This window comes from Astatotilapia calliptera, chromosome 17 (genome assembly GCF_964374335.1).
Source record: "Astatotilapia calliptera chromosome 17, fAstCal68.1, whole genome shotgun sequence".
Classification (NCBI taxonomy): domain Eukaryota; kingdom Metazoa; phylum Chordata; class Actinopteri; order Cichliformes; family Cichlidae; genus Astatotilapia; species Astatotilapia calliptera.
This window is the reverse complement of record NC_137438.1, coordinates 37,078,261-37,099,835: the sequence shown is the minus strand read 5'-3', so window position 1 is coordinate 37,099,835 and position 21,575 is coordinate 37,078,261. Positions and strand designations below refer to the sequence as shown.

Genomic DNA, 21,575 nt, shown 5'->3' with positions numbered 1-21,575 from the left:
TCGAACAATACTAAATTTTTAATTTATTTTATCAACTTTTCTTCTGACGATGCTGTCTGTGTTGAGAGCTCAGTGGATCTGCGTTCGACTACTCCGCCCAGGCTGCACTGTCGAGCGCAGATCCACTGAAGCAATCAAGTGATGAATAACTGTTTTCCAGTGGGGTTTTTTTTTTTGCATTGTTGATTTGTTTTTCACCGAAGCAGCTAATAAAGCATAATGGAATACAATTTTGCCTCTATCTTGTAAGAATCTATAATAGAATGAAACAATACTGCCAGTTATAAATAAAGACAATGAATGGAATGAATTACGAAACACTTATTTTATTTCTATTAGATCTGAAAATGTTCAGATGACACGATGGGCCTGAAGCTCGGTCTTCTCTGGCACAGCTGGCTGCCGGCAGAGCCTGCGGGCACGCCACTGCAACCCCCTCTGGCCTCTGCTCCGTAGCTGCTGGGTGACCTCTCGTTTGGGGCTCTACTCAGCTCTTCCCAGGAGGGTGGCACGGTTCCCCCCCCCCTTTGGTGGTCCTCCTCGTACTCTGGGGCCTCTGGATGTCTGGGGCCTGGATCGCCTCCATACCTGCTTCGTGCCCTGGGGGACGGGGCTGTGGCTCCCCACACTCCCTAGCAGATCGTTACATGGAGAAACCTTTGGAATACAAGCATGCTGATCCACACAGGTGTGCACACAGGTGTACACACGGGTGTTCACAGACGCGGACTACAGCTTTCTTGGCTGCTGCCTCAAAGCACATTGTGCGCTGTCTATCTTGCATGCTGCACAATATCGTTTATTATTTAGTATCTACTGTTAGCTAGTTTATTGTGATGGTGCTGTATTTATGTTGCTCTTTTTTGTTTGCTTTCTCTTGTTTTTTTTTTCTCCATACAGGTGATCCAGGTGTTTGTTTGTTTTTCCTTTCCCCCTTCTCACCGTCTCTTCTCCCCTCTGGTTTTCTTTCTCTCCCTCTCTTTCTTTCATTCTTTCTCCCTGTCCTATCCCCCAGTCATGTCTGTCCCATTTGTAGCAACTGAAAATAAAATAAATACATAATTATAATAAAGGTCAATCAAATGGACCAATATGGCAAGGCCATGATGATCCACTTGGTAAAATAAATCCGCTTGGCATGTTTCTTGGCCTTAAGACAACAATTCTGATGGCTAAAGATCCAAATGGGACAAAAAAAAAAAAAAAAAAGGATCTGAAAATGTTGTGTTATACTACAACCTGAAACGACAAATAGATCGTCTCCTGTACAGGCCAATGCAAAGGACCAAAAAAAAAAAAGTAACAACAGCTGTGAAATGGAATAGTCCAAATCACCAAAGTAAACTGGACCCGGGCTTGTTGCAGGGATCTGAAGTTACTAAACATTTTTTGAGTGTATGCACTCACACTTAGGACCATATAATAATAAATATGTGCGTGATGAAAGTTGGGCAGCACGCTAACGTCCTTACTCCACTCTGTATGCTCGTATGGGTCTGACTCTTTCACTCCTTTGATTTTTAACTCGTACTTTTTTCTTTGTCTTTTTGTCAAGTCTGTCTTTGTACGGACCTGTCCTGTTCTCCGTCGTTTTGTACATAACTGTTTTTGGGGCAAATAAAATGCAAGTAGGGATTAAAACTGCAAAATTAATGATTACCGGTGCTGGAAATGCTAGCGCTTGATGTCACTTGGATGAATGACCAAATGTTTCTCCCCCTGAAAACGTTACGACCAAATAAAGAGAAGCAACTTTTCAGGAAAAAAACAAACAAAAAACCTTTCCAGCATTTTCTCAGTGTGTCCGGCTAACTGACATTCCCTTACCGTTTGTAGAGCAGCGCTGTTTCACTCTATATGACCCATAAGAAAGGGGAAGGTCAAAATTGTAAGATTTCAATTAAAATGAACTTTTAAATGAAAATTCAGTGACACCTGCTATATACCCCCCCCAGTCCAATATTAAAGCCACAGGGGGAGAAAAAAAAGACAAAAGCAGACATAAATGTAAATATACTTTATTTTTAAGCATATTTAGTTTTTCCAGTTTCACTCTTTACATTGAGCAGTTTTTCCACCTTAATTCATTTCTTAGAAAAAAAAAAAAAACCTCCCTCTATGTACACATATTCACATGAGAAAAAAAAAAGCTATCATTACGTTAGTTATACATATAAACATATGCTACAGTGGCCAGAGTTTAACCTTTCCCCCTCCAATAATGTTAAATATAAATGCATTTCTAAGATGTAGTGGTTCAAGTTAAAAGACTAGAGAGATTACTCGATATACAGTGAAAATGCACTCATCCAGTTTAATTATTCAGATGGATTTTTTGTACACTTAGTCTTGTCTACTATCTTAATACTCCAAACAACTTTCCGAGAGACCCTTTAGAAATGTTCTCTCAGCACAATCCAAACCAGCAAATTAAAAACCCTTTACCACCAAGTAGATGGTTGGGTTTATAAGTCACAGGTTAAAAGACAAGAATTTCTAATTTACCCTAGGTCCAACAGGAGAATTTTATTATCTATCCATCTTAATCCTCCAGCATAAAAAAGCAACACTTAATTAAAAACAGAAGAGTAATAATCCTTAAGTTCATTGCTTTGAGTGAAAAATAAGACTTTAAAAAAAAAAAAAGGCACAAAGGCAGACTGACACTTCTATATGTATTTATAACTGCATGAGTATGAGTGGACAACTTTGTGTCAATAACTGCTTTCACCGAGCTCTGCAAACGTGTGATTTTGTTTTGGACTAAACAAAAACCAGTTGCAAGAGTTGCTGGGTCATGGTCACATTTAAGCAGTGTGAGGATCTGAAACGCTTAGGTTCTTCTAAACATTTTTCTTGCAAGTGTTTACGGCGATCAGCACTTTGGTGTCTGCTTGTTAAATCACCGAGAGCTACGCTTTCTTAGTTTTCATAAAAGTTCCTAAAAGATTCTTTTAAAAACAGTTTGTTTAAAGAGTTCTTTACCAACTTCAATAGTTATTGCTGATAAAAATTATCTTCAAGTTCCACTGGCAGCCTGAGATAATCATTTTGACTTTCTTTTACCAGAATTCCACTTTTCCATACCATTTAACATCCATCATTTAACATGATAAATGCCAACTCTGCTTCAAAAATCTGACAGCCAGCAAGGCCACGTCACACACACCTCTAAATGAGAACGTGTTCACAAAATGCTTAGTCCTTGGAGCTTTAGGACAAAAGTGATTCATAATATTGACGAAGACTCCAAATCCTTCCCTATCAGGATGGACGCTGCTAACTTACCACGTGAAATCCACCAATTTTACAATCTAGTACTACAAGTGCGGAATGTAAAAATTACAGTAAAATGTATCTTTGTGTTAAGTTAACAAAAGTGTCAAAAGTAACAAAACTAGAAGTACAGTGAGAACTACTGTCAAACCAAATGGCTTTTCAATGATCTACAACCATTTCATTTAAGGAAGATTTTGGAGGCAAACACAAGCTGCTCCCCTAAAACCCCCTTTTCTACCTTTACAAAGTAAAACATTTACTACATGGCTATTCTTAGGCACCACCCATGCATGGACAGGAAATGTAGGGGGTGGGGGTGAAAACAAGAATCACAAGACAGACCTCAAGTGTTTTTGGTGTGGCGTGGCTCCTATCACATGGGACTGAAAGACAGGACTGGCCTTTCCATGTTAGCATTTTCTACCATTTATCTTGGCTCCTTGGCAAATAAAGCAGGCTTTATTTGCCCGTTGTCATAAATGTGGTCTATGACTTGGCTGGTTCTGAGGGGGTTTACCCATGAATGTGATATTAGGAAGGTGTCTAGGCAGTCAGATTAATGTCTGGACAACTTTTAAAGAAAGACAAAAAAAAAAAAAAATAATGCTGGTAGTTGCCATGTATGTGCTCACATGATGCTTCTTCTCTGCCTTAGACAGAGCTGAGCCATCTGAAGAGCTGCTTATAAATACAATAAGCTGATATGCAAATATCAACTGAATTGATAATGAAAATAAATTTAACCAAGTGGACTTCACATTATAGCGGATCTTAAAATTGGTCCTTCACACACCCATGTTGAAAGTATGGGCTTTATCCTGATTAACAGTGTTTATCATTGCCCGTTCAGTCTTTATGGATGTGGACTTTAGAGGGGATCTTCAGAAACTAAACTGGACTCAGAGTCTGGCTTCTTCTCAACAGGGACCTCTAGAGGGCACTCTGAGGTCATCGTGTGAGGTGCAGAGCAGGTTTGAGGACGAAGAGGAGATGATGATGAGGGAGGTGCGGGCTTTTATTCTGGTAATTTTAGTGCAGCCGCTTCTGGTTTCATCTTGAAATACTGGTTAAACCGCAGGACTGCATATCTGATTGTAAAGTAGAGACACACAGCAGCAGTGCCAGCAGTGAGATAAATATGTACGTGACATGTTACCACGAAATGCCAGTGCAAAAATAACAGAACATCCTAAAATATCCATGTGGATGCTTAACATTTTGTTCTTAAACGTGATTAAGTTACTAAATTGTGCTTGCCACACCAAGATATAACGGCTCAAAGAAAAGTGTGCTCGCTAGATTATTTAAAGATGGCAACTTACCCCAAGAAGTCAAAGTCGATGGTGGAGAATCTGGCCTGAATCAGAGCCCAGAGACCCCAGAAAAAATGAGAAGCCTTGGCAAAAAGGAGACAGAGAGAGAAAGGTTCACCGTGTGCTCACAGTCTAAAAGTACATGTCATTTCCAATTATCGAACATGACACACACAAGTACGTATAAAACTAGAGGCCCTATGGCAGCAATTACAAACAGCTCACACAGAAATACAATTGTTTCAGTTGCCCATCCTCCACACTGCCCTCTATTCCTCTTTAGAGTAAACAAGGCAGAATCTGTCTCATGGGACAACGGCGAGTCTCACCAAGGCTGCAAGTTATCTTTAGTTATTGTTACCCATGTGGTGGCTAGATTAGTGAGTGTGTCAGTCATCCTTCTCTCATATTCAGAGCAGGTAGTTTATGTCTGTGTGATCTGTATAACATGCACCACTCTGACCCAACAGCTTACAGTGTGGAGAATCATTCAGAACAAGCCCTAAGGACCTCACTGTACTTGGTCAATGTCTAATGTTAATGCTTTATTTTTGACCATTTTGGGGGAAAGGCTGAATTATACAGAAGTAACATTTGTCTGTTCAGGTAACTATTTTATCTTTTTAAAACTACAGAGTAAATATTTGTACTAGTTCAAGACTTCAAGTGACAAGTTTGCTTTGCAGGCGGTTCCTATTATTTTCTCCAAAGCACATGTGCGTTTAGTCACACAAAATAAATGTGGGTGATCGACACCATTACTAGAATACTGTTGGAGTTCTTAATAGAGTTTGTTTTGTGATAAACAACATTTGATGAGAGACACAATATAAAGTGCACCTTTGTGGCCAATCCCTCACAGTAACACTAATATACCAGATTTATAGTAAGCTGGTGATACGGTAGCTCAAATACTTAATCCAGAAAGGCTAAAATAAAAAAATAAAATAAATGCAGCTTGGTCTGATAAACTGTAGACCAGGTGCAGCTTTACTGTAACAGTGCAAACATTCGGCTTAAAATGATTATTTTACTGAAGCCAGGCTGTGTCTGTTGTGTTCACTTCACATCCAACTACCAATCCATCCATTATTGAGTAGATGACGCTGGACCAACTACAAATACTTACCAGGGCAAACTGGTTGACTTGGACATAGAGGCTCTCCACTTCTCTGTCAGTGACTGCACTACCTTGGCCTTTGTGTTCCTTATAGGCTTCGAGATAAGAATGCAGCCACTGAAGCTGAAAGTCCTGCCCAGGGTAGTGACTATAGTCCACTTCATTCAGGCCTATAAAACAGAAATAATAGTAAATATTGTGCATCTATACCATAGCAAAGCAGCAAACACAAATTACTTTCACATATGTGAGTGGTTTGAGTTACACTTACCAGCAAACTCATTGAAATGGTTCCCAATGTCATAGGCTTGGTAATTGTACCCAGTGTACTCGTAGTCAATGAACTTTACATTCCCTGGGAACAGAAGCGTCATCATTTAGACAAAGACACGAGGAGGCAGACATTACAATGATTATGTTGCATTTCCCTTTGATAACTCAGAATGTCAAGGTTTTTCATGTAATTTCCTATCTTTCTGACTTCCTAACTGGACTGGCACGGTTACTGAGCTAGTTTTAAGGGCTGATGAGTAAGAGTTTGCATTTTGAATGTAGCAGAAGTGTTGAGGAACAGACAATTTTGATGAAACAAACATCAAGATGTGCATGTCTGTGTTCATTTGAAAGCTGAGTTATAAATCTTAAGGCAGCTGGAACATATTAGCAGAAATCAAAGAGTACAGAGCATGCTGTAATACGTGAAACATGTGCAAATGGTAAAGGAAAAGGAGCAGAGCCTGCTTCTCAGAGAACATTTGTTTTGGACACAAACACAGAGTAAAAGGAAAATGGCCAAGTCAATGTTATGCTTTGAAGACAGAAACAAGGAAAACGGGGCACAGGGAACAAAAGGAGGAAGATAATAAAATACAAAGAGATACAAAGAAGAGAGACATTTCACACACGTGAAATAAGTAGCCGGTGAGCAGCCAAAGCAAATGTACAGCAACCACACTATTTGATCCATGCTCTCAGAAAGTTCAAGTTCCACGTACTTACAAGCACAAGTCAACTTACAAGTTCTAAGAAACTACGCACCAGCAGTGATGATGGCTGAAGACAAACAGGAGCAACAACTCTCAGCTTAACTGAGAGCTTCAGACAAATTCTCGTGATGTGTATGAGTCACACACACATGCCCATAAGTGCACACACAAAATCCCACACAGCCGCTAATGTAGGCACCAGTTTCAGGCCAGGTTTGCAAAATATATGCACTTATATTTACTGTCATTTGGAATCTGATGTAAGAGCATGGAAGGTAAAATTCAAAGAATATGGTGCTGCGTGAGTGCATCTGCAGGTTGCTGAAAATGTGATTTCACTGCACAGACAATGAACAAAGAGAGAAGCATCCAGTCAAAGTCAAAATGCAAACACTTACTTTCACAAGCCCAGTTGTTACAGAGACATTAACAAATACAGATTTTTTTTTTTAACAGTACTTTTAATTAAATGTCTCTACTCTACTAATTATTTTTGGCTTTAGCTAGCTTCTTTACCCTAGTGTATGGAACATTAGATTTTGAGTTGGTGCTGGACTACAAAGAAAGACACTTTGAGGTGGGTTACCAGCCGGCGTGTGGGTCCTAGCGGGACACAACTGAACACCTCCGGGCAGTGGCTATAGCCCCCCTGTGCAGCAGATGAAAAGGTTGGGGCAAACATCTTTCACACATGCTCACTCTCACTGACACAGTTGTCTTTTAGCCATTCTTTCACACCCATTCCATCAAGCCTAACCACCACCCCTTGACTTAACACTCCCCTTCATCACTCCCTTCCTATTGGTCCGCTGAATATCCAATAGCCTAACATCACTACTGCTTCTGCAAAGTAGCTCTGAGAGGCTTGCTGTTAGCTGCTGAGCTGCAGACTTACAGGGCTTTGGGCCAGAGTCAAGAGATTTGGTTTTTTTGAAAAAGAAAAATCTGAGCAACAGTTAGAGGAGTGGGGAGAGTAAAAGATCCTGTGACTGGGACCGAGAGACAGGAACAAGCAGGAAAATGTAATACAGCCTTTGTTATAAGTGTGCGACAGCTTAAAAAAAAAAAAAAAAAGAAAAAAGAAAAAAGATGACCGCTTCCAGCTCTTTTGTTTATCAATGCAGGAAGTGGTAGCTTTTCTGCTGTCACGTTAGCAGACAAGTGGTTTCAAGTCAGCAGCTACAGCTGAACAGAAGTGACAGGAAGTGGCATGGAAGTCATTCAGTTTCTTTTTATGCCAACTCAACAAAAGGGTGTAAGTGCACTATAAGACAGCAACTGCATTTACAAAAACGACACCTTAGACAACTGAGTGGGCGCAGCCAGAAATACAATAAAGTTTGCTTGGAGCTGAAAGGCCCAGAGTTTATTGTGGTGTCATTCCATTACAGTTGTCATTTGTACGTGTGGTTTAGTTCTGTTTGGATGTTTGAGGGAGATACAATTACACTAGATCTTTTTATCCAGTACTTATTGAAGATTGTAATATGCTTCTGCAATTCCACAAACATGCATATTGAGTGCCCAAACTTTTACATGCCTATACAAGAAATTAACTTTAGAGTACAGGCTCCAGGCGATGTTGCATTTCTGTGTGGAGGAATTTAAGAGTGTTGCATTGTCATGCAAAGCCGGGTGACACCAGAACTTTTCCCTTGCTCAGCCTTCGCCTGATGTGCAACACAGATTTTATTCAAGTTCTATAAGTGGCAACACTCTCTCAGAAATATATTTGTATGCAGGAGTTTTTTTTAGGCGCGCCCTGGCAAAATGTTTTTTCACAAGCTTTATAGTTATATCTTTTTATTGAAAGTTAGATTATATTCTTTATTGTTACTGTCAACTATTCCCATGAAAAGACAATTACTAAGAATGACTTACACATTGTTATTTTTTGACTTTTTAAGCCAGACCTCCAAAAATTGCTACAATTCTTTACCCATTTCAAATAAGTCTCAGTGGTTTTCTTTAAATTGTTTTCAGTCACAAGAGTAAAATAGTGAATTTGTTGACATGACCAGCCAATGAACACACATTTAGTGCAATTAGGAGCATCTATTAGAGCAATTTGTGAGAAATGTATTGTTAAAAATGAAGTAACTAGGTAGTAAATGCCAACAACACCTTAACTCATACTGTATTTCTCATGAACAAAAGTTGGTCTAGACTTGAACCACATTTGAGGGCTTCATTTTAAATCCACTGTGCTATATTACACATGAAATAATCCCAAAACATGGACCTTTAGCTGTACCTGGATTCAGTGTGGATCTTATCATGGGGTTAGTTTACAGAAAAAAAAAACAGAATACTGTATCACCACGTCCTTTTCTTTCTAGTGATTAATAGTGACAAAAAAAAAAAAAAAAAAAAAAAAACTGTGAAGAGAAGCAGAAAGCAGCTTTAAAATTTTGCCATTTGAGTGGTGCTCAGAGTTACTTACAGCAAAGACACCTATAAAAACGGGTGTGTAATAACCAGTACTGTAGGAACAATAGTTTGTCAGATGGACAACTGTTGGCCAAGTAGCAAAAGGAAGGTGACAGGTAGATAGTTTAGATAGTTGGCTCCTACTGCTGCCATGAACTCATCCAGATTAGTCTGAGGAGTGGGCAGAGTATGCGAGGGCCCTCAGAGCCGACCGTGTGTGAGGTCTGTCTCTCTCCATTGCCTCCCTGGGGCAGGGTGGGGCAGCCACAGCCTCTGCTGTTATTCCTGAGGGAGAAAGGCTAGACACAAGGAGCTGTAAGAAGGGTCTCGCCCCTCGTCACACACTGACGAGGGGGCTGACAGCTCTTAAACAACCCCCCTCCCACATACATAAATCCACTGGATTCATAGGCTGGTATAATTGCAGTAGCTCAGTGCACAAGTAAGTTTACCCGAAGACTGTTTGCTTCACATTCACACCAACAAAAATGGCAACATAGCACCAAAAACATATGCTGCCAGTAACACAGACTATGTATGTAGCATGATGCAATGATGCTGCTTTTTCAAGCTGATAACATTTCTAATTGTATTTTCAACACAGAATTAGAACGACAGATTAGACAAATTTAGAAAACAGAATAAATCCATGAGTCAAGGCTTTTCTCTTTGCACAACTTTTTACCCTAACAGCCATGACTTTTTACTAGGTATTTTGTATTCTTGTACAGCACTTTGGTCAACGTTCCTGTTGTAATTAAATGTACTATATAAATAAATAAACTCACAGATTGTCTTGTCTGACCGTTCTTATTCTACAGCTACCGTCCAATGCAAACACTGACAATGAGTGTAGCATATGACATATAGGGTTGAAATCATCTAATTAATGCAATCATATCTGGGTACAGGGAGCAGTGTAGTTCGCACTCAGTCACACAGAAAAGTATGCGACTACACCCCGTCATACTCACCTTCCTTCTGGTTATAGATGATGTTTTTGCAGAGAAGGTCGTTGTGGCAGAGAACGACGGGGGAGCCGAGCACAGACAAGCTCTGCTGGAGCCACAACAGCTCTTCTCTGAGGCTCCGTGCGCTGGGAACCTCCCTGCTCAACCTGAAAGAGGCAGAGAGTTTACAAGTTGGTTACAAAGTTATTCATAGACTGCTCAAAAAAAAAATTAAAGGACACAGATCAGATCTCAATTTAGAGGAGGGGGGGGCTTATATCTATACTGATACGAACTGGGTAGCACGTTAAAAACAAAAGAGTTAATCTATTGAGTGAGGTCCAAGGACTTTGTCTCGCTACCTAATGGCTTTCAGGGTGCTGCTGCCTAGCCAATTCTGGTATTCTAATACAATTGCCAGTCGGGCTCCACGGCGCTGGGCAGTGAGCATAGAGTCCACTAAAGGACTTTAGGACCTCAGGTTTTTTTGTAGAGTTCTGGTAGTGCTCATCCTGCTCCTACTTCCACAAAGGAGCAAATACCAGTCCTGCTGATGGGTTAAGGACTTTCTATGGCCCTCTCCAGCTCTCACAGAATCTCCTTCATGCTCTTGAGACGGTGCTGAGAGACACACCAAACCTTCAGGTAATGACACATATTAATGTGCCATCCTGGAGGAGCTGGACTACCTGTGCAACCCCTGTACGGTCCAGGCATCACCTCATGATAGCAGTAGTGACGCTAACCCTAGCCAAACATAAAACTAGTGAAAACAAACAAACAACAAAAACAGTCAGTCCCTCTTTTGTTCATTTCTTTCACAGCAAAGCAGCTGAGACTGCTTAACAGCCACCTCTGCTACTTAACTGACCAGATCAACATCCCAGAAGTTTAACTGACTTGATGTTGTACTCTGATTGAAAAGTGTTACTTTTTTGAGCAGTATTCAATGGGAGATGGAGATAGATAAGTCAGTATGGGGAACCTGAAAGTAGAGGTAGAAACAGAAGTATGGGAGAAAACAGGAACAGAACAACAGGCACTAGAAGGCAAGAAAATCAAATGTGGCACTTTATGAGGTGCAAATAGGTACAAGTAGTCTATTTTTGTAGTGTATTGTTAATTTAAATGCAAATACGTATATCACACTTGTCAGTAAAGCCCAGAATGACAAAACGAAACTGAGCAGAAAACAAATAAAGAAGGTGGCTAAGTATCACTACAGGAATTAAAAAAGAAATAAAAATCAGAGATTAAAACTATCAGTTGTTGTATTAAGAGCATCTTTACAACTAATAGCGTTACATTAGAACCTTTTATCAGTGGCATCACTGCTTAAACTGCAGTAAGCACAAATCGTGAACACCAGGAACAGAAAATAGACACTGTTCCCACAACACTCACTGGAAGAGAGTTTTGCTCTGTACTTCCTGTTTGGATTGGATTCTTAAAAGACTCGTGTTAAATGAATTCCTTTTCTTTGTTACTTGTAGAATGTGGCAAGAAATTGGAAAGAAGAGTATTCAGTGTCCGTGCTCATTAAACATTCGGACACTTCAGTAAACAAGACTCGAGATGCCACGCCTCTTACACTCTGACTCAACTTAATAGTATTTCTTACAGTATTAATATTTGCTTGACCTGCATGGAACAGCATATAAAGCAAATGTTTGTTTTGGATTCATTTTAAGTGCCAGTAGATTTGAAGGCAGCTATTACTGTTAGACAAAACGGCAAAAGCACGTGAGGGAGACACTGTAATCATAACTCATTTTTATGTTACGCAGCCCCTCTTTTTTTAAGCCATAAATGAGCTACTTTACTATTCTAGGTTGCTGGTCATTGATGTAGCAAAACTTAGGGAAAGACGTGCATAGTCTCTTGGGAATGCAAAACAAATGTCCTGAAACTATGCAAAGGACTTGACATACTTCCCCAGATACGATCGCCTGATAAATATCCCTGTGTTTTGTCTTTAAAACCTGAGGGATCATGTGACTCACAGATAAAGCTATGAGGTCATATCACGCCATGCTGATAAAAAGGCGTGGCAAATTCATTTTCAGAACTTAATAAAGTCTTTAAAAATACCAAAACCTAAACATAATAGTAGTAATAAACATTACATAACCACTTTTCTTACAATGCCAACTCTTGATTCTTGATCCTGTATGAAACAGTCAATTGAAGTCATGTGTGAAAAAAGGGACATATACATAGTGTAAGCGAGCTGAACAATATATGAAATGCATTTCACTTCTTTAGACAGTAGAAGTGAAACTCAACTGGGCTTTGAGACATATGAGAACCTGAGTACTAACCAGCTCTCTAACAGATCTGGCAGACTAAGTCTGATCTATGTGGTCTCACCTGGCATTCTGCTCAGGGTCCTTGAAGGATTTGGGGATGAGAGTAAAGTACTTGCCCATCTTCAGCCACAGGTCAGACTGGGGTAACCAGCCATTATGGGCGTGTATGGCGTGGTACCTGGCCAGCTGCCTAGCAATGAGCCTGCAAGGTAGAAAACAAGAAGACTGTAACTACAACAGCAAGCAGCAACACACAAATGGGCTATAAAAGGAGGGGAATTGCTTTAACTTTATTATGGATCAGATTATGCAGTCTTGTCAGTAAGTAATTATTAAAAAAAAAGAAACCTGCTTTCAAAAAGTTATTAAAGTTAAAGCTAACAGCATTTAATGTGTATTATTTAAACTCGTGGTATATTTCAAGAAAAATTAAAAACCTTACAACTGAAAACGAACTTATTCTGTTCTCAAAAACTGATTTCTGGGATGTAGTCAATTGCTGTCTTTATGGCTTTTCCCAGTTAACTGAATGGAATTGACTGCTTCATACTCTTTCTGCAAGTTGTTATAGACTGTAACTGAGAGCCATGCAATCACATGGTTCATGTCATTTTTGTAAAGGGAAGAAAAAAAAAAAGCTACATCCAGCTAAAAGGCTAATATTTGGAGCCTAGAATGTGCCGATACAATCAACCAAAACACTGGTGCAGGTATTGCACAACTCTGTTCAGAATCTATTTTTAGCCTCAGACAGGTAGACGGTGAGGTGGTAGAGCATACAACACCCAAAGTCAAGTGACACTGTAGAAGCTCCATTTTGCATAGCAAGATTTTTTTTTTTTTACCTAAAAACAGGCTGGCTGCGAATGTGCTCAGGCTCCAGTGCAGTTCCTTGCAGAAATTCATAGCACAGACCATTGTTGAAGGTACAGTAAAGGCGTGGGGCACAGCAGTGTGCATGCAGTACTCTGAAACCCTTCACCTCATTTTCCCTATCGATCAGCAGTTCTGTTTTGTTGCCATAAATACGGACCAGAACCACATCCTGCATGGTTGCACCCACGTAGCAGCCAAGCAGTTTATTGGTTATTCCATCTGTGAAAAACTGCAGAGGGGAAGACAAGAGCAGAGGACAGATTAATCAGTGGGATTTCATCTGTCCCATTCTTCAAAATTTGAACTTGACACCTACAATTAGAGGAAGTGGAACTGTCCACATGATTCTATTTAAATTCTGAGCCTGAGAGCCCACACCTTTTTGGCGTTACATAAGTTCTGAGAGGCGTCAGAAGTGGCAAAATACTGCAAAACAAAGCGGAATCCTACAAAAATTTGGGTTGTGTCATTTTGGCTGATTTTCGCTTTACAATCTCTGAACACTTTTGTAAAGGTTGAGGGGTCAGCATACCAACCCTAATTGTTTACTCCATCTAGGATTGACGGAGAATGACAGGACTGTCAGGAATTTTATTTTCCATTAGATAGCAATGGCTGGCATTTGCTGACTCCCCACTTTGAGCTCATTGATGAATAATACAGGCAAGAACAGCAGACGCCCTGACAAGCTTTCATTCTCACTATTTACCAAACACCTCCACTTTGTTCGCAGAAAGGAAAATACCACTTTCTGGGTGTCTGTTTATAGTTGTAATGTATACATGTCACACTGTTATCCTGCAGGGTAACGTAAAGTGTTAAACTTTGGAAGATCAATTTGCACTCTCATAAGATTAGATTAAGCCTCTTATGTAAATAGCCCACAGTCATGTTGCGTTTCGAGTCAGTATTTCTTCCTGAACCTTACGTTTAATACATACTTCAATACTGTACTACTGTTAACGCATTCTGTTAAAAAACAAACAATCGACTGCCTTTTATTCGTGAAATCATAAATATAGTAAACTGAAAATATCCACGTCATGACACTTTATTATGCATAGCATCTTTTTAATAGTGCAGGCCATTGAAACACAAAGCTGCAGTTGTCTGATGTCTTGAACTGCAAACTGGAATAGTTCGGTTAAAACGTGTTCCGAATATAGCCAGATATGTGTGTCACGGGTTAATATGGTTTGACGGTCACACCCTGACACAGCGTAGCATCAGCATCCACTGAGTGAGGACAATATAAAAGTGTGTGCTGCATAAGGGTGTGTGGGAAGAATAAGCAGCATGAACATTTACTTGCAACAAGAACATCTAGCGAACAGTTTAGCGTCGGCGATATTATGAGCCCGCATCTGCGCAGTCAAATCAATCGTTCTTTAGCGCAGTCCCTACATAAACGTACACTTGCAATTTCTTTCTTTCTTTCGGTTTTCTTTTTTTTTTTTCATTTTTTGCGTGTGTCGTGTAACGAAAAAAACCAAACAAACAATAAGACATACAAATTTAAAGATCAACTATTCACTGCGTTCATTTCCTGGTTTGGTGGTTTGGTGGCGACTCACAAAAATGAAGTCATCCCACCTGTTTAACCGTTAACAGTTAATGTACGACACCAGTAAATATTTAACATCGGCAACAGTTTTTAAGTGGTTTACTCCTTAATAGCTAACGTCCCTTTTTTTAAACGGTAAGGTTATAAATACTTGATATGTGGGAGAATTAAAAGCTATGGTAAAAATCAGTAAATATTTCACATGAAATGAAAGTGCGTGTAATGAAATAAACCGCACCTTCATTTTGATCTCGAACGGCCTCCAGCTTGGTCTCAGCTCCTTCATCAGTTTCAGTGCACCAGGTCTGTAGTCGTTCTCGTCAACTGTCACATCTATTTTGGGCACAGCGGGAGCCTCGTCGGGAACATGGATGTAGCTAGCCATAGCGGAGTCGATATTTGTTGAAATACTTGAAATATTATTATTATTATTTTGTTGTTGTTCTTAAACTGCAGTGCACCTATCTGCTTCCAAATGCGCAATGTATGAAACTGCTCGAAGACCAGCACAGGGTATATAATCCCTGAGTCCTTGCTGTGCGGCAACGCCTCTCAAAAAGCCCCACCCACCAGGGGAAAAAAGATGTTCTCCTGATGCATGCTGGTAATCGAATGACCAAAAGAAGCGCATGCTCAAAGACTTAGCGCGCACCGGTGGCGGAGCTTAATTTTTAAAAATGACATCCTGCTCATGGAAAAAAACCCAAGTCATGTTAATTAATTGGCAGAGATGCAATGCAAGCAAAAACAACAACAACAACAACAAATTACCAGATAAAAAACGAACAGCAATCAAATACATCACTCAAAATCCTCGACCTTTTTTGATTATTTTTATTTTGCGGCGGCGGCGGTCGCTGGTGTTACACACAAGCGTACACTTTTGCATGAGCAAACCGTCACGCTACTGCCGTCACATCCGCAATCTACTTGAATGAAATCCTCTGCGTGACACGTCTGGGCTTAACGTTTACGCTAAAAGTGAGACGACTAATTTAGGCCGACAAGGAGAGGGTAAATCTGCTTAAATATCTGTATTAATGAAGCCACTCAACCAGTACTAACGTTATAACTTTTCAATAAAAACTAAAAGTGTATCCGTCACTAAGATAGTGATCGCTATGTCAAGTCTTATTCGTAGCACGATGGATACGCCTTGCGTTTTTACAGTCTGATCTTTATCTAAGTCACAGCCAAAGACAATGCACACACATCAATTGGACTTTTCCAGTATTTACTGGAATACTGAGTATTGATTTACAACCACTACTAGGAACTGAGTACTGTATTCCAATAAAACAGATGAGATGTTTGTAGACAGCCCGGGTGTTCACCAGTTTACATTAAAAAAAAAAAGCCTGTAAGTGCGGTGGGGAAAGTCACATTATAAGGACAGCATGAATACTCATCTCAAATCCTTTAATTTTGAATGATGAAATCTTCATAAAGTGAGAGAGATAACCATAATAGTCTACTTTGAGCAAGGAGTTGGCAGTAGTAGGAAGGAAGAACGCCCTTTAAAAGGAAGAGCTCTTTTGCAGAACCAGGCTCAGGAAGGCAATCTTAGAGGCAAACACAACTGGACTTCATGAGGTTTTTGCAGATATTTTGGTTCTTTAGTTCTACAACAACACCTAGTGGGGTCAGTTGCTTTGGAGTTGTTACTGAGAGTCGTTAACCCACTATTTATTTATTTACCGTGTGATAACAGACATAGGACATGCCAGTCGACAGGTGAAACCTCTGTGAGATGTTACAGAGTATAGCATGGTGGAAAAGGATGGAGAGAATCGCCCCCTAAGCTTTTGGGTTGGCATTTCTTTAGATTTTGTTTTGTATTAATTGCATGCTTTGGTGTTTTTTTGTGTTTGATGTGAGGTGTGGGCCACACCCATGTGGGAGTGGAGATTCTACTCTAGTCCAGCTGCCAGCTATTTGGAGTTGAATACAGGGAGCAGCTGATTGGGGATGATTGGAGCCCTTCTCTATAAAGGGGAGAGGAAACAGAAAGTAGGGGTTGTTGTTGTTTTTTTTTAGTAGGACACTGGTGAAGCAGGGAAGCCTCGAAGATCCAGGATGAAGTGTGCACATTTTAATGGAAAAGATTTTTAACCTGGCCTGGTTTTGCTTTTAAAATAAACTGAGGATGTTGGAGGGAGGACTCATTCTTATTGGGATGTGAGTGGATGTGCTAGAAGGCAGGAAAACAAACACTGGACTGGAGACTCTCTGTGCCCCTGACAAGGAAACTGGACCAGTTTTGGGGAAGTTCCAGCTCCCAGGGTGTGATGTGGAGACCCAGCCTCGAACGAAGTCAGGCCTGAAAAGGTGGGTGGCAAGCCTTTTTGAGGAAGCTGCAGGATTGATACGTTTTGGCTGCTTGTTCTTCCAAGTGACCACCTTTCCCCTGTTTGTAACCAGGCTAACAACCCTGACCGCGGTGGCTTTGGGCCTTGGATTCCTGGCCAGAGTTGTGTCTTCAGCCAGTAGTTTTACCCGGAGAAAGAACAAATAAATCTTGTGTAACCCATTACAGTGTGCGTGTGGTGGTTCGTTACTGGTCAATATTAGAGCTACTACTTTCTTGTACGGAGGCCATTTTGGGCCTTACGTAACAGAGACATTGCCCAATCTCACCATTAAATTAGTTATTGACGTCACCTGAGGTAAGGTAAGAATGGGGATTGAAACACCTAGGGAGGAGTCAGTCATTGTAAGTAGCTAATACCTGGTTTTCTAAGCCATCACCTCATTTTGAGAAAATTCATTCACAGAAACAATATTTGTTCATAGAAACCATCCTGTCTTCCTGGTCCAAAAGGTTAACATTGGGGTCCTCAAAAGAGTGCCCTTTGTCCTTAAGGCACAGATGTACACCTGAGTCTTGTCGTGTTGAGGTGGCTCTCCTATGTTGAGACATCTTTGCTGATATAATGAAGGCCCAGTTAAGGTTAACTGCATGTTTTAAGTGCTTTCTTTGCATGTATGTGTTCCTTTTCTTTCCCTTCTTCTTTAGAGGGAAAATGTTTTTGTCAGTGGTGTAGGGTCCTCAACCCACCCACTGGTGCTCCAGTGGGTGGGGGAGTCAAAGAATAGGTAGGGGAGACCGGGGATAGTTGTAACGTGGGTCAGTTGTAACACTTCCAATTTCTCCAATCAGGGCTAAGTTTCAAATGATGTGACTCATCCTGTGCATGCCCAATTCAGTTCTGCTATCACATGTGAAAAATCAGCACATTTTGTCAAACACAGACAATTTAACATGAAAAGTAATTTGTATGCCAAAAAGTAAGTTTTTCTACTTTATTTCAATTTCTAATAGCATTATCTGCTTTGCAGTTAAACTCATCAAACCTAAATTATGTTATTTGTATGTCTATGGGGATATATTCTGTGTAGGTCTTTAGTGCTAATGTTTTAGCCGTTGGCTGTAATGTTAGCTAGTTCATGGCTATAGGAGTCTGGGTCAGTTGTAACAGCAACAGTCTGGGTTAGTTGTAACAATGCAGATGTTACAACTTGCCACACTATTACTTAAACTTATATTAAACAAGTTTGCGAACGACATCAGCAGAGAGAGGTTCACTGGTCGCTTTTGTATATGCGGTTAATGCCATTGGCAACACAATTCCTCCACTGTTTGTGTTCCCACACATACATTATGCAGACCACTGTGTCAGAGATGGACCAGTAGGAAGTATTGGTAGTGGAAATAAGTCAGGATGGGTGCAAGAAACAGATTTCCTCATCTTTCTGAAGCACTTTGCAAACCACACCAAGGTAAGCCATGATAAAAAGTAATGGAATTGCGATGCTGGTGAACAACTACATTTTTTCAGCTTCATTGTTATGTTCAAAATTGGTGCAAGAGCTGTAGGTTATAATGCCCACTGAGCCAATGAGGCCAAACTCAAGGAAGACCAACCAAAATTAATGAAATATTTAGTTGCAGAAAATTCCAGAATTTGTCTTTTTTGGGGGGTTGGAATATGTTCAAAAGCTAGATTTCTGCATTCTGTCACACACACACAGAGCTACATAAATGGCTCTAAGTGCATTCATGTGTTGAATAAACAAAGATTACATGTTAATATTTTGTTAGTACCCTTATTTCATTGTGTTACATTTCACCCCGGGATATGTTACAACTAACCCAGACTATGGGGTTAATTGTAACATTTCACTCTTTGTGTTTGAGACCATACCATGCAATGGGTAATTGTGCTGCAGAGAAAATAGCTGCACTATTTAATAGCAGAGACATGTAAATACTTTGCATTACATTTTGAATCCACTACCTTAAAAGAGCTCCAATTTACAGACAGAAATGTCAAAAATGTTACAACTATCCCCGGTCTCCCCTACTTTGTGTGCGTTTGTGGTTTTCTGATGAACTTCAGCATGGGAGGTTTCATCCTCCTCAATGCACCTGCAATCTATTCCCAACCCTGGGGTGTTTAAACCCCAAATCACACCCTGCCTCAGGTGACGTCAATAGCACACATAATGGTGAGGTTGAGCAATGTCTTACAATGGTTTCAACTGTCCTCTTGGTGATGGGTGCGACTGAACGGCAGGGGCACCTCCGGAATTTTTTTTTTTTTTTTAGGGGTGGCCATATTAAAACCAATATAAATGTGCCAAAAAAATAATTTCCACTATTATATTATGCTGTTGTGAAATATAGGTTACTTGGAAAAGGACACATATATTCAGTTACCTCTTCTAAATGCTAAGATGAAAACAGAGCATTAGTAATGTCCTTAATTTATATATCCGCAAGGCCAGTAATGTTGTGGGGATGGAACTGGTGTCGGAGAGGCAGATGTTGTCTAAGATAAAGACAATGTTGGATAATACCTCCCGCCCACTCCATGACATGCTGGCTAGCCATAGAGCATGTTTAGTGGGAGACTGAGATTACCAAAAAGCACCACTGAATGACGCAGGAAATCATTCCTGCCTGTGGCCATCTCCCTGTACAACTCCTCCATCTAACACACTGTAAACACTGCAATAGTTACACCCTTTTTACACACGCTCTTTTCTACTCTGTAATATTCTTGTTGATTTTCTTGATATTTATTTATAATCACCTCTGTCAATCCTTGATATTTATTATTGAGTGATTTGTATATATCGTGCTATTTCTTAAATCTAACATATTGTATTGTTAAATAATCTAGTCTGTTTCTGTTACTGTACTGGAGCAACTGTAACCCTCAGTTATTTCTTTAGGGATTAATAAAGTATGCTGATTCAGATTCATGTTTATGAATTCTTTATAATCACCCATGCCAGGGTGTGGGGGACTGGCCACCACCCAAAATTTGGGGGTAGTTGGGACTTCCAGTCAATCAGTCAATTAAAACAGATTATTAAAGATTTCAAAATCTTATTTGGTTTTCATATTTGCCTATATTCAGCGATATCAACTTTAATAGCAGGAAATTAACTAGGCATATAATTCTTTTCTGTCTTTTTTGTCATACTAATGTTTATGCCTGATCTCAGTTGCTTAGTAACACACAATCTGTCTACAGTGGCACCTGGCATCTCAGCCCTGCCCTCCACTCCAGCAGTTTGCATATAAACAAGGACTTGAATTTTATCTTGATTCATTTGGCCACCTAAGCAGTGTTGACTTACCCTGTAAACAATTCCCCATTTTCCACCTGTGCAGGTACACCAGGGAAAACCACTCAGTGCAATCACAGTGTCAATTCCTGCTGATTGCTGGGCAACTCCAACTGACCAAAATTGGAAAATGTGGTCTAGCCCAGAGAAACTTTAACAGCAGCAGGAGTAGCAGCAGAGGAGTTTGTTGTTCATGTTTCTTTACTAAAAAGACAAGGATATCATTCTGTGTTGCACAGTTGTTGTTGCTCATTTACATTGCTATTTTTAGTCACTTTTCAAGTCCAGTGAGTCAACTCAACCTTTGGTGCTCACTCAGCCAATCAGTCAATAGATGTGACTAAATAAAAGCACTGACCTACAAACACAAGCCTAAAGGTAAACATATACGAGAATTGAGTGGGTGGGCGTTCTGGTCATCATTAAATCATTACACCTTTAATGTTTCTTGTCCTTTGTCATTTGGTGGGTTTTCAAGTAGTTATACCACAAAAGCAACGTCTCACAGTAACAATGGGCAGCACAATCTAGATTGTTGCTGAGGCCTGGGAGGAGCTCTAGTTACTGCTCAGGCTGAAATCTGATCACGAGTTACTAGGACAACATAGAAACAAAGAGATTTTCCTTTTCGCTCTCACGTAGAACACGTTTGCCTATTAAAATCAATGGGTCAAGTGAGTGTTAGTGCATGCCATTTTCATACTACCCCGTGTATCTTATACCTCAGTATATATCTGATTTAAATCAACCATGATTAGTTTAAACCATGACAATAAAGTGATGGATTTACAGTGCTGTGGAAAATCTCCAGCCACACCCATTTCTATTTATTTACCTCCAAGCAGCTAGACTTTCTTGGAATTTTGAAAAGTGCTCTTGAGCAATAGTTTTCAATACTCTCTGAAGGTTTTTTAACATTTTCTTTTAGACACTGGCTACTTTCTCACTAATTTTCATTTCTTTAATGAATGAAAGATAATGCAGTTTCATGGGTATAAAATTGTATTTTGGCATCAACAAGAATATTTCCAAAGAGCTATTGGTAATAATAATAATAAAAACAAAACTTGGTGTATGTCAACGTGATGTGCAGGGTGTCCCTAAAAAATTG

The 21,575-nt window shown here is 40.0% G+C and overlaps 1 protein-coding gene and 1 long non-coding RNA gene across 2 annotated transcripts; one reads left to right on the top strand and one right to left on the bottom strand.

The window, feature by feature from the left end:
• Nucleotides 1-2,002: 2,002 nt before the first annotated feature.
• etnk1 (ethanolamine kinase 1) lies at nucleotides 2,003-15,383 on the bottom strand. The gene is made up of 8 exons (XM_026146827.2): nucleotides 15,066-15,383; nucleotides 13,233-13,492; nucleotides 12,449-12,589; nucleotides 10,103-10,245; nucleotides 5,984-6,067; nucleotides 5,722-5,882; nucleotides 4,602-4,675; nucleotides 2,003-4,367 (listed from the first exon to the last, which is right to left on the bottom strand). The coding sequence occupies exons 1-8, from the start codon at nucleotides 15,210-15,212 to the stop codon at nucleotides 4,295-4,297; spliced, it is 1,083 nt and encodes a 360-aa protein (XP_026002612.1). The 5' UTR covers nucleotides 15,213-15,383; the 3' UTR covers nucleotides 2,003-4,294.
• Nucleotides 15,384-15,425: 42 nt separating this feature from the next.
• On the top strand, nucleotides 15,426-17,357 carry LOC113009128 (uncharacterized). The gene is made up of 2 exons (XR_003270120.2): nucleotides 15,426-17,155; nucleotides 17,249-17,357. It is a non-coding gene; the product is annotated as an uncharacterized LOC113009128 (long non-coding RNA).
• Nucleotides 17,358-21,575: the final 4,218 nt, after the last annotated feature.

Bases quoted from the DNA above. Each gene is read 5' to 3' on its own strand.
- etnk1 (XM_026146827.2), bottom strand. From the start codon at position 15,212: ATGGCTAGCTACATCCATGTTCCCGACGAGGCTCCCGCTGTGCCCAAA. The intron at 10,246-12,448 runs GTGAGACCACAT...TGCCTCTTTCAG, and splicing joins GACCCTGAGCAGAATGCCAG to GTTGAGCAGGGAGGTTCCCA. The intron at 4,368-4,601 runs GTAAGTTGCCAT...CTTTACAATCAG, and splicing joins ATCGACTTTGACTTCTTGGG to ATATGCAGTCCTGCGGTTTA.